The sequence below is a fragment of the Pithys albifrons genome, chromosome 3 (genome assembly GCF_047495875.1).
Source record: "Pithys albifrons albifrons isolate INPA30051 chromosome 3, PitAlb_v1, whole genome shotgun sequence".
Taxonomy (NCBI): Eukaryota; Metazoa; Chordata; class Aves; order Passeriformes; family Thamnophilidae; genus Pithys; species Pithys albifrons.
In genome coordinates this window covers 17,823,934-17,836,264 of record NC_092460.1, presented here as the reverse complement: position 1 = coordinate 17,836,264, position 12,331 = coordinate 17,823,934, and the positions used below count along the sequence as shown (strand labels likewise).

Genomic DNA, 12,331 nt, shown 5'->3' with positions numbered 1-12,331 from the left:
TGGTATGGTTCCCTCACACCTTCTCAGTGTTTCAGAGTTAACAATGACAAACAGACTGATAAACTCAACAGCAGTCAGGAACATTCCTCTGCATTAGCATGGGATCAGTTTTTCTGTTAAACTGTTTCAACCAGCCTCTGGCACGTTTTCAGCCCATGACAGCCAGCTCTGTCCCATAAAACTCATAATCATTGTTTCTGTGCTTGAACATGGGCTCTTCATACTGCAGCCACTTCACTTTGGAGAAGAGACCTTACCAGTGCAAACCCACACCACTGAGCCGCTTGGCCTTGTGTCTATTTTTCCTAAACTACTGACTTTATCAACCTGGATTCACACTGCATCAGAAACTTCTAAAGAAATAGATACAAACTTAAAAAGGTGTCTTCAATAGCAGAAAAATGGCAACTCATAAAAGTGTTTTTACACTTAGCAATTTATTTGGATTATTCTGTTTCACACAGTAACTTGCTTGTGTACACCACTGCATTCTGCTTTTGGAAATTTGTCTTAATGTGTTAACATGAACTGTCACATTTCCCTGAGCAATATTCAGTTACATAACCATATTTTAATCTCTTTAACAATATTAATTTAGATTGTTACATTTCAATTTCTTTTGTCCCTTCCTGGCTCCTTTCTAATTAAAAACTGCCCATTTCTTTCAAAAATTAACAATGAATTGTTATTATGCATTTTCATCTAGGTTCAGTAGAAATGAATTTTCTCCTTTAGTGTATTTCCTTCCTTTATAAGCAATGATGATTTATACATCAGACAGATGTAGGCAAAGCTTTTCAATAGCTCTAATGAGAAAGATTTTTATTTCCACTTTCCACTAATAAGAAAAAATCACCTGGACTGTGTTGGTTATAAACACTCTCAACATAAGCAGCACTGGGAAAGAACGAGCATTAGATGTGCAAAAGCATTATGAGGCTGCAGCGTTGTACAGTCTGGAAACTCAGAAGGAAAATTAGAATCTAAAATACGTTACTTATAAAGTATTGACATGATTTTTTTTTCAAGAAGGATGGAGAATAAGGGGGAATAGAGCTCAGAGAAAAACCAAGCAAAGAACGGCAGGATATCTGTGTGGTTCCAAGTGGAGAAAATGCCTTGAATTTCCAATTAGCTCAGTAAACAGAGCATGTCGCTAGGACAACAGATTGACTGAATGTCAGCTGGAAAATTATTCCATAGTGAGTGATTTTGAGACCAACAAGCAAGGGCAGAAAAGACTGTAGAAAAACACTCCTTAAAAAAAAAAAAAAGAGGTGAGGAAAAGAAAATTATGAACCCAGACAAAGACCAGTATAGTTTCAGAATCAGAGGAAGTACCAGTGCATTTGAACCCGTTAAAGCATTGAAGTGGAAATTTTATTTTACTAGTTCTTCCTCTTACAAGCTGGATAGTATTCCTTAAAACAAAGCCTCTCTCAGTGGCCTAGCTCCCTGTTCCCAGCTAAGATACATAGCAAATCTGCTTAGCATTTATCTAAGGCTAAAAGCAGATTTACTCCCAACCAGGAAAAAGCAATCTTCAAGCACCAGATTTAGAACAGTGGCATTTTATTTTGCATTTAATGTATTATACTTTTAGGTTGCCACATTATTTTTTATAGCATTCTACTTTGTATAAAACTGAAAGATTAATATAGTTCAAAGATCAAGATCTTAAGCAAGTATAGCCACAACAGGGACACTGCTACCAATTGAAAGAGGAATATACTTATCTTTATTTTCTAATTCTCCTTACAAAGAAAAATATAAAGGCTAAAATAAAAAAAAAATATATTTGCCCACTGATAGGGAGCCTCAGTGAAAAACAATAATGAGTTCTGCTGACACAGATGTAGGCCAAACTTTCTCTGTTTATGAATGTTCTCCAACAAGCTGACATGACATCTAAAGGGCAAAACTCTTAACAGAACAGTGTCATCCTTTTATATGGGCTATTTTACACATCTTCCTATCAGCTGAAACAGATGAGAAGTACTTTTTCCATCTGCAACCAAACCAACCAATTTGATCTAAAGCTTGCCCAAATTAGAGACAAGGCTTTGGGTCACATTCTAAATGCAGATAAGGAGTTTTATGGCTATTTCCAGAAATCGAACCTTCACTTTATTTCAGCACCACATATTACCTGATCAGCTTCATACACACACAGGTGTTTCCTTAACTTGTTAATAAAACCTATTCTGCCTTATTGTAAAAGCTCCTCATTTTCTTCTCTGATATTTTCATAAACAAGCTAAAAGCATAATAAAAGATCATCCATTAATTTTATTTTCTTCCCATCTTTCATTATTGGAACACACATATTAGGATACTTAAAATACACTCTGAAACTGTGATTTTAATATACTTTATTGAAAAAATTACACAGTTTTAAATTGTTTTCAATGGGACAAAGCAATGGTCAACTCTATCTACCAAATCCTTTTTTTGATGAATCATAACTACCATATGCCAAATTCACACCTGCATGACTTGCAAAGTAAAAAGATAAATCTTTTTTCAACATATCTTTAAGAATTTATATCACCAACAGTTTAAAATCATGAAATGCTGATGCTCTGACTATATTTCATGTCCTCTATGTTGCACCATTCCCCAGTTCACAGTTTATCCATGTATTAGCATGCCAATTCAACACATCAGTCAATGTCACCTTGAGAAAATTGTCAATAGCAGAGGAAGAAGAAGAAGAGAGGATTTAGCACTAAGGCCTGAGACACCACCACATTCTCTTGCATTTTCCTAAAGAAAAAAAATAAGGCAAAATAAATACGAGCCACTAAACTCACTTATAATACATTATTATTTACCAAAATTCATAGGTATAAGAGCATTGCTGCAAACAACAAACCCCATAAACTAAATACTCTCAGGAAGTAATACAGGTCCACATTTTGAGTTGAACAAGTTTAGATTGTAGACTGAAAGTGAGCATTCTCAATAAGGATCACACAATCACCTCTCCATCATATTTTAGGTCTCATTCTTACACCATCAGAGGCATGAAATATAGTCACTCCACAGTAAAAGGGATGTCTCTGAACATATGCTGTACAAGCCACTGCAATCACATCTCAGTCTCTATCAGATTTCCTTGGCATGTACAAAGATATTTGGCAGAACACAGAGTAGCATATCGGTGTGGCAGAGGGACCACTATCCCTCCCAAGCTCTATTATGTGTAAAGGCAATGACTGTTGCACGACAGTTGAGGTACTGATGCCAGTTACCAAAAGAAACATTAAGAGCACAAAGTTCCCAACCATCTCTCATGAGGAGTCTTGTGGTCAGTGCTTGAGCCACAGTAAGTTCTCAGATATTCCTGGCTGCCAGTTTGTGCTCACATCCTACCATGTTCTCTTACATGTTACAAAACAGTCTGCAAAAGCAGCAAGGCAAGACATTGCCTGCGTGAGTACAAAAAAAGATTTGAAGCACTTACTAAGTCACTCACTTCCCTTACTACTGAGTGTTCTCCATATTTCCTGACATTGCATCTTGGAAGATAACTTTCCTATTTATTATTTTAAGAGAAATAAAACATCTACCAGAGTCCAAAGGAAAGAAAAAGTAGAGAGAAACTTACTTCAGGGTGAAATCCATGACAAGATTCGGGGCGTCTTCTTATCTTCTGAGATTTTAAACGTTCACATTTAAGGGATTCATTATGTACAAGGCAGTTAAGGAGAGATGTTCTGAGAACTGAATTTTTATGGGAGTGTTTTGAAATGTATACACTGAAAATCTTGTACCTCCTTTGTGCCTCTCCATCAAACCCCTAAGCTGATACTGTGGTGACCACAGGAAAAAGAAAGTAATTCTCATGCCTTCCTCTCTGTGATCCGTAGTTTTGACAGTATCACGTACACTTGCACTGCTCACCTGCCTTTCTGTGAGTCTGCAATGAGAGCACACTGCAGGCTGCTTTTGGCAAATTCCAACTTCTGGGAGAAAACAAATCCTGAACTACAGAGCAGCACAAAATAGAAAGTGGGACAACTGAAAATCAAGGGATACATATATCTACTTTTTACATTGCTGTATTTTGGAAAGCAGGATTCTGAAACATTCTCAATGCTCCAGTGCAACCCTAAAATAAAGAAATATCTCTATTGTAAGGAGTTTCATAAGTTCCAATATCAGGAGTTCCATTTTTATAAGGAAATTGCATGGTTAGGGCCTAATTTGTAACATGTTCAGCTATGTAAAGATGACTATGACCTTTTGCTACTTAAAGATCCACCTAAGTGTATTTCCTTAAAAAAAAGCAAAAAGTGAATTCTCATAAAACAGAGTAAAAGTAAGAACACATTCTCAGTTGGCTTAATTTCAAACAGCCCCAGCACTTTATGATGGGTGATGATGTCATGCAAAGCACGTTTTACGTTATAAGAGATCTTTCAATATTTGCTTCTTGAATCTCTTTCTGACAAGTTTTTAAATAAAAGGATATACCTTATTTCTATAGGTGCCATGGTAATTGGTGGGACAGAGTCACAGAAGCATTCATTATCTACTACCACCATGAAGAGGTTGCTGCTTGGGATTTGCTGGATAACAAAAGACCTGCAAGTTAAAAAGAAAACAAATAATGGTGAAATTACCTGCATTTCTGAGCCACAGGGTCTGTTAGGATTTTTTGAACATGTCAACACCACCTGTAATACTGACACAAATATCACTGCCTTTGTATGTTTTACCTCCATAGCTTGTAGAAGCAGAGGGCACTGGGCAACGCTTCCCTCTGCTCACAGAATACAGCTGGGTGATTATGGTCTGGAATGGAACTGAGCTGCATAAATAAGGAGGGTTCTTCTGTAGCCACGTATTGATAGCTCATGGTCCCAAACTTCAGCCTCTACAGTTCTATTAGGGCCTTTATGCACTCTGGGTCTTGCTTGAAGCAACAGGAACTACTGATCTCAGCTTTCATCTGTCCTCTTGAGAGCCATTTTATTACTGTGCTAACAAAACAGATTAAGCCTCAAAATCTTCCTAAGTGATTTATTTTAGAATAATGACGACTAAATGGTACAAATATGGTGATAACTCAGCTCCATATTCAAATTAAGACAAAGTAGGCAACTCAAAAAGAGAACGAAAAGTAAAGACATTGCATATAAGAAAGAAAACACCTAGAGGAGACCAGGGAAGGGTCCTGTGGGCACAGGGGGTGCACAGAGTTTCAATGAGCTGAACCCTTAAACACATATCAAAGAGAAAAGGGGCAGAAGGCAGAGTTAGGTAGGCACTCTTTAGCCTTTTGTTTGAAGTTCAGGACACAACACTAGGAAAGACTTTAGAGTTCAGACCTAATTCTTGATGAATTTTTAAAATAATCTGTTAGGATTCATATGCCCTATCAGCAGAGTAGCTGCCATATCGAATATAACTGAAGGCTGGCAATTCCAGGAATGAGGTGTTTTTTAGTGTGGTTTCCTGGTAAATGTACAGAACGTTAAGTGAGGGTTTGAGCACCAAGAATATGTGGAGAGAAACATATTTTTCCTCAGACATCTTTCTTCAAAATGCATATTGTCTTACTAAAATAACTCCCTGCTTTTTCCAAAGATCACAGAAGATGAAATAGTGGAGAGGGCAGGGAATATTCAAACCTAGCCTAAGAAAAAAAATATTGGAAAACTTACTATAAAAATGTTGCCAACGGAAAGATTAAACACTTTTCAGTATTTTTTAAACTTACTGAACCTCCATTAAAATTACACTTAGAGTGATCTGCAATATGTTAGCTTTATGTTTATACATGAAATATACATTTATGGCATAATGTAAAAGGCTGGACTTTATAAATGTACCTACCAAACAGCTGGAGCATGTAGCAAGACTGACATCATTGTAATGGAGCATCTGTGGCTTTGTGGATTTGTGTGTGGGAGAAATGGGGCCAATAAAAGGAAAGGAGGGAAAATCTTTAGCAGACAATCACACCAAAATTGTAATGCATGAATTTTTCAAAACTGCTGTGAATAAATCAAAAGCTAAAAGGGAGAAAACCCATGATTTTTCTTCCCAGAAGTTGACACAATTTGGATTTTGTGCTGTCTGAAACTCATATTTATTGCATCTTTAAAACTAGCTTAGAAAAGGACCCGAAGGACATAAAGTGCTGTAACAATTGAATACTAAATGATTATCTTCACTTTTTGCTGAGAAGGGGGTAATTACTCTTCTATTTCATCTGTGGTGTGCCCAAATCCAAGGCCTTTTGTGATACCCTTTTTTGTGGCCCCCAGGTGAATACTGAAGCCTGTGAAAAGACAGGCTTAAAGGTGCCAGTTCATGAAAGGTGGGCAAATTTCCCATTTTGTTTCTTCTTTCACTCACTTCCCTAGGGTGCAGTAAGGGCTGTACAGTACAGACTATTACTTCCTCTAAGTTGAGAGGGGAAAAAAATTCCTATCACTTTAGGCAGCTGTGATAAGAAAGCACTTCAACTCAGAAGGAAGTTTTAACTACAGAGCTATGATGCCGAGTGAATTACTATCCAGCTACACTACCAAGTTTAGCAAAATTTTCTGTGTCACTTAATTACTACAAGCCTTCATAATTTTTTACTTTTTTGTCAATTTTAGGGATGCAGTATATGAATGGATTGATGGAAATTATGAATTAAAGGAACTGCAAAGGCCACATATTAGGTTAAGTAAAAAATCCTCTTTGCTACTTTAGGAAATATACCGCAAGTATCAACTAATTACACTGATTCAGTTTTACCAAACAGTAAATATTCTTACAATTCTAAGTCTGTTTAACTAGTGCAGTTGATTGTGAAGTGTCTAACCCTGTGATGACTGCCACAGAACATGGGCTGTCACACAGAGCCATAAAGCAATGAAACTTTCTGCTCACTGCAACATTGTTTTTCATAGAGCACAACAATAGTTTAACTAATATCTTGTAAAGTGAAAGGACTAGCTTCTCATCCATCCCACTAGAGGTAAATTAAAAAGAAAATGTTTTCCTCCACAAGCAGGATATGAATGTTTTCTCTTTCATAATTCTCAAACATAATCTCGAAATGAAGTTGTAAAGCCAAGTGTGAGTCCTCACCAGTCCTGGAATTGTGAGGCCACAGGCAAGGCATTAACACATCAACAAGTGAAGACAGAGGATTGAACACTGAGTAGAACAAATAAGGGCAAAAATGTTCATTTTATCTTTCTTTTCTATTAATAGTTTGCACAAACAAATTATGCTTCTTTCAGCTGCTTTAATTTAAGATCATTTTACAGGCATAAGATATTCTTACCATCACCAGATCAATGGCAAAGAACTTTCTGCCAGTCATAATCCCCATAGCTGCTGTGTGCCTATTCAGATAATTCACATGGCACTGCCTCCATGCCCACACTGCATAAAGCACACAATCGTCCCAGCAGCAGCTCTGCTGCTTGAGTTGGGACTGCAGTTGCCACGGTGACATGCATATGCATCTCTGAAATTCATTTTGAACATTCATGCTGGTAAGTCTCAGGAATGAAACATTCTGAGAAAACAAAAGGTGCATGAACACAGTCAGACCAAAGCCTTTCAAAGACTGAAACGTTCCACCAAAATGTTTCACTGTGTATGCCAAGGCTCAGTTGCAAGGGAGAACAAACTCCAGCAAACAGCTTCCCTGGCTGCAGTGGGAAATAAAGTTGCTGACAAAGTGATGAAAATGGTATTGTCTTTTAGTGAGCTCCACTGTGAGTCTCTGAAGTTTCTATTACAATAACCATTTCTGAACACCTGCTGGCTTAGGCTGGCATTTGTGTCTCTGGCAATATGGAAGCCAACTCTCAAGGACAGAGTAAGAGGGTTGGCTGAATTTTTTTGCTGGTTTAACAATGAAAAGAAAGGCTATGTTTAACGGACATAATATTGTGAAGACTATTTCTAAAGGTCATTTTGTGTTAAGTAGTGTAAATCTTCTGGTTTGAATCCTTTTCCTTTACATCAGTATCCTCATCATCATTTGGTAGTGGCACAGAAATTGCCTTGCATATATCTCCAAATATAAAACAGAATAAACTGTTGGGGTTCCTGCTGAAGGCACATTGAGTCAATAAGAAGCTTATTAATGATTTCTCCTCTATCTCTTATCCACTGAGCAACTAATTTGGTTTATTTGAGGTACAGGTTCTAAGGCTTAAAACAGACCTGAAAACAAACTGTTTCTTGGTTTTGCAGGGAAGGTGAGGAAGGAAGAAATTTAATTCTTGAAAGGGGTAGAGAGAGGAGAAAGAAAATCTAGTCATGCCAAAATATTTTGCTAATTAAAAAAAAAAAAAAGAACTTTCTGTAAGGAAGTTTGTATTTTGAGTCAGAGCATTACATGACACTTTTGTCACACACCTTATCTCTTTCTTTCTAACCTGTTTCTGTCTTGATCCATATATAAACAACTCCATAAATATTATACAAATTAATTTGGGGGGGAAAAAAGCTTCATGTTTTACTTCAAAATAGTAAATATTTGCTCAAAATGCAATACTTAATCTGCTCCTTGAAATTTAATTTTTCATTGTGGAATGAAATAGGAAACGATCTGGAATTCAAGTCCTGCTGCAATTATAATTATGTTTGGTAAAGTTGTGCTCATGAAGACATCATAAGAAAGCATGTGTGTCTGGTGGCTAAATGACTGTTCCTACAGATAATTAGTTTTTTCTAACTCCTTAAGACAACCTAGAATTTGAAAAGCATCACAGTAAGAGTGTAAAACAGATGTTGGAGGGAGTCACAACAACTGCCTTTTTGCACATAACTCAGGTTGCTACGTTAGAAGGTAATCACCTCCAACTCTGGACAGAGCACATGCAGAGACACAGACTAGTCATGGATAATTCAGAGCAGGAGCCTGGTTTTGGTGATCTGAGTCATCCTTTGCAGGAGGCTCCTTCTCTTTAATGGATGAATAGTGATCCTGCAGAGGAGTGCATCCTGCCCAGGGTGAAACGTGATACCTAAAGCTAAGTGCAGGCTACAACACCTGCTCTAAGAGCCAGCACTTTACATTCAAATCTGATTGGTGTGGTTTGTTTGTTTTTTTTAATTGAATCTCTTCATTTTGCTTGTATATATAAATTTTTTCATACCATTATAATAAAAATTCTATTGTTACCATATTTTTTTCCACAAAACCCCCACAAACAAAAAAGCTCCAAACCTAATTTCAAAAATTTCAGTTCTTTTTCTTACAATAAGTTTCTTTTTCTTACTATACTTTCTTCTGCAAGGAGAAATAATTTAAAAAGATACAGTAGATGAGCAGGGACTAAATTGACACTACCCTTGATGCACTGCCCTCTCTTCACACCATGGTCTTTCCATGGTCTCTTCCTTTCATCTTTCAATTTCTGAACCTCTGCAATGGCAAATACTAGTAAGGCAACTGGGAGATGGACAACCTGCCTGGAAGGGAGGGAGATATTCCAAGAGGAAAGGAATGACAAGACAAGCAGTGATGGTGCCCTTTGGGAAAGGGACAGAGGGAGGCAGGTCACCAGCTGCTATAGGAGGTGGCTTTGTCATGAGGCCTCTGTAGCCTGTTCTCAGAGATTTTGGAGCATCTCCCACATTGATACAAACAGGCACAGCAGGAGCAAAGCAGAGCTGTGCCCGTTTTTCTTCCCATCTGCTGTATGTCCTGATATATGAAGTCCATCTTACTGGCCAACTTGAAGACCACATACTTCTGTAAGTCCCTTATTTCATTCCTTAATGCAGGTCATTGCTTCACTAGAAAATACCTCAATCATAAGGTGCAAAATCAATATGTGGTAGGCTTAACCTCTTGTCTCTGCAATGCTGTTGGCTTCAATTTTCTTCTCCTAGCATGGCTGGATCAATTCCAGGTAAAGCTAAGGCAATTCCATCTCAGACACGCAGGAGATGTGTCTTGTCCAGCTAAGCAAACTTAACCTTTATGCTGTTTAACTGTAGCATCTGCTATTAAAGGAAATCAATACTACTGTTAAGCAGTCTAGTGTCTGTATTTCCATGCTGGAGAAGTAATCCATTTCCTCCTCCACTGATGTTAAGTTTTGGATGGAATACAAACTAAACATGGACCTGAGGTTTCCCTACTAATGAGCAGCCACTTAGGTAGTTCCAGACACATCCACGCTTATGGAAACCTGTTGAATGCAACATATTTAAATGGACTGAGGGTAGGTCAGGCAGCTGGAAGAGAGGAAACAGTCATATTAGGCTGTTCAGATTGAGGTTCCCAAATACTTCTATTTCTTGGTCACTTGCATGGAAGTATTTCCCTTTTCCTGGCTTGCAGACATGTTCCCTTTAGCTGGTGGCCAGTGACACCACTGCGTGACTTGTTTCAGTAACAAAGAATCGTAATAAATTTCCTGAGAGCATTCAGATGTCTCTGATTTTCAGAATCATGTTTTCCTATTTTCTTCAACCAGTTGTAAAGGTTGAAAAATGTTGGACGGAACAAAATGAATGTCAAGCAGCATGGAACCCTGAAGACACTTACAGGATAAGACTATGCTTGTGGAACCAAAAATATTAGACAAAATATCTTCCCATTATCCTGAAGAATGGAAGATATTTCTCTGTAATTTGAGGAGGATTTGAACACAGCATTAAAAGCAATTCAGCTTGTCTAAAAATAATGCTGTGTGTTTCTTGTTAAAAAAGTAATTCTTGTTTTCTCACAGAAATGCTTCATTGTTGCACTTTGCTATAAAAGAACCCTGTTTCTAAGTAATAATTATTAATCTATATACTGTATTTTACAATTGCAGTCCCATGGTGTAATGGTGAGCACTCCGGACTCTGATCACAAGGTCATGAGTTCGAGTCTCAGTGGAGACCGTACCTGCCATCCGATCCCGTCGGATCTTGGATGCTCAGCAGGGTCAGCCCCGGTTAGTACCGGGTGCTGTAGACAGTCCTGAGGACTTCACTGTCACTGTCCAAGCTCGCTCAGCCGTGACAGATGGACCTCAGGACTGAAATGGTGGGGCCAGTTCTGCGCACCCTGTGCCTCACCTAAAAATCCACTACGCAGGCTCGAAGGGCACATCCCCACGTGGGGAGAGCCCTTCCCAAATCTTCGTTCACGAAGTTTGGCCATACATACATTTTACAATCAACACCCTCTTTTAATTTTACTAAAATACACTTCTATCTGTGCTCATGACAACAGATGCTCTATTGTAGAATATGTGGTCATGACAAACACATGGCATAGCAGAGATTTTAGTCATATAAGTATTTAAATGGCTGTTGAGATTCACTTTTAATTCCATGCTCAGAAGTTTTAACAGCCTGATTTAAGAGCAAAAAAAAATAACCCATATGTCTATTTTCCATTTGTTTCCTTAGTGGCCATAGGAACACAATTACTGCTGTTTAAAGTCACAGTGATGACTGTGGGACTTAAATTCCAATTACGACTAGAGTAGTACCACATTGTTGTGTTAGCATATGTCACTCATGCACATACTTAATTATTTCTAGGTGACAGTAGGAAAGATCTTTTCAGTACCAATTGCTTTGCTCGTGCAGATGAATCCTACAGAGAATGAAGAGTTTCACTGTGAGTAGTCTGAACTGAAACAGAGGATAATATTTTCAAATTGGCAACTTAAACACATGCACAAAGATGTGACAAAATATTCTGAATTTCCATGGTGCTCAACTTTGATAGCCCTCACTGAGCACTCTGGTACTTTAGCATCACTAAAAATTCATCCATTTCCCTCCAGGCCTTTCAGTGTATTTTTGGCATGCAAACCTCCATTAATGAAGTTTGAGTATTTTGGATTAAGATGAGTTATTACTTTGGGATTACATTTCATATCTGTCAAATTTGATCTTTCCTAATTTTTAGAGAAAGAAAAAACATACCAGAAGTAGGATACAGTAAATGGAAAATATTGTGCACTCTGCACTCAGATATGTTACTCACATAATGTTGGTTGCAAACATTCAAACCCTAATGGTCTGGAACAAACTTTAAGCATTCAACTGAAGTGCAGATATCCACTTTGCTGTTTCCCAACTCCTATCATGTGCTTTCCAGGCTGCTGGCCACATTTCCAACCCACATTTCTCTCACTTATCACATTTTTTAAATGAATGAATGAAATGTTTATATCACAGTCAAGTTACACTACTTGTTTTTTGTGGTTTTTTTCCAAATAAATGATGATAGAAAATGGAATATCCTTAATGTCATTTATAAAAATAACATACATGCCAATAATAACATTTCTGAGAGCTGGAGCAGTATACAAAAAAAATCAGCTAGTGGTTGTCTTATATGAAAAGAGGC

At 37.6% G+C, this 12,331-nt stretch overlaps 1 protein-coding gene across 1 annotated transcript in view; it reads right to left on the bottom strand.

The window, feature by feature from the left end:
• Nucleotides 1–1,785: 1,785 nt before the first annotated feature.
• CACNA2D3 (calcium voltage-gated channel auxiliary subunit alpha2delta 3) overlaps nucleotides 1,786–12,331 on the bottom strand; it is a 395,617-nt gene continuing 385,071 nt past the window's right edge. Inside the window, exons 36-38 of the mRNA XM_071549734.1 lie at nucleotides 4,478–4,590; nucleotides 3,611–3,693; nucleotides 1,786–2,766 (exon numbers count right to left, since the gene is read on the bottom strand). Coding sequence (XP_071405835.1) covers nucleotides 2,674–2,766; nucleotides 3,611–3,693; nucleotides 4,478–4,590 — 289 coding nt within the window. The 3' untranslated portion in view covers nucleotides 1,786–2,673. The remainder of the gene's footprint in view (nucleotides 2,767–3,610; nucleotides 3,694–4,477; nucleotides 4,591–12,331) is intronic.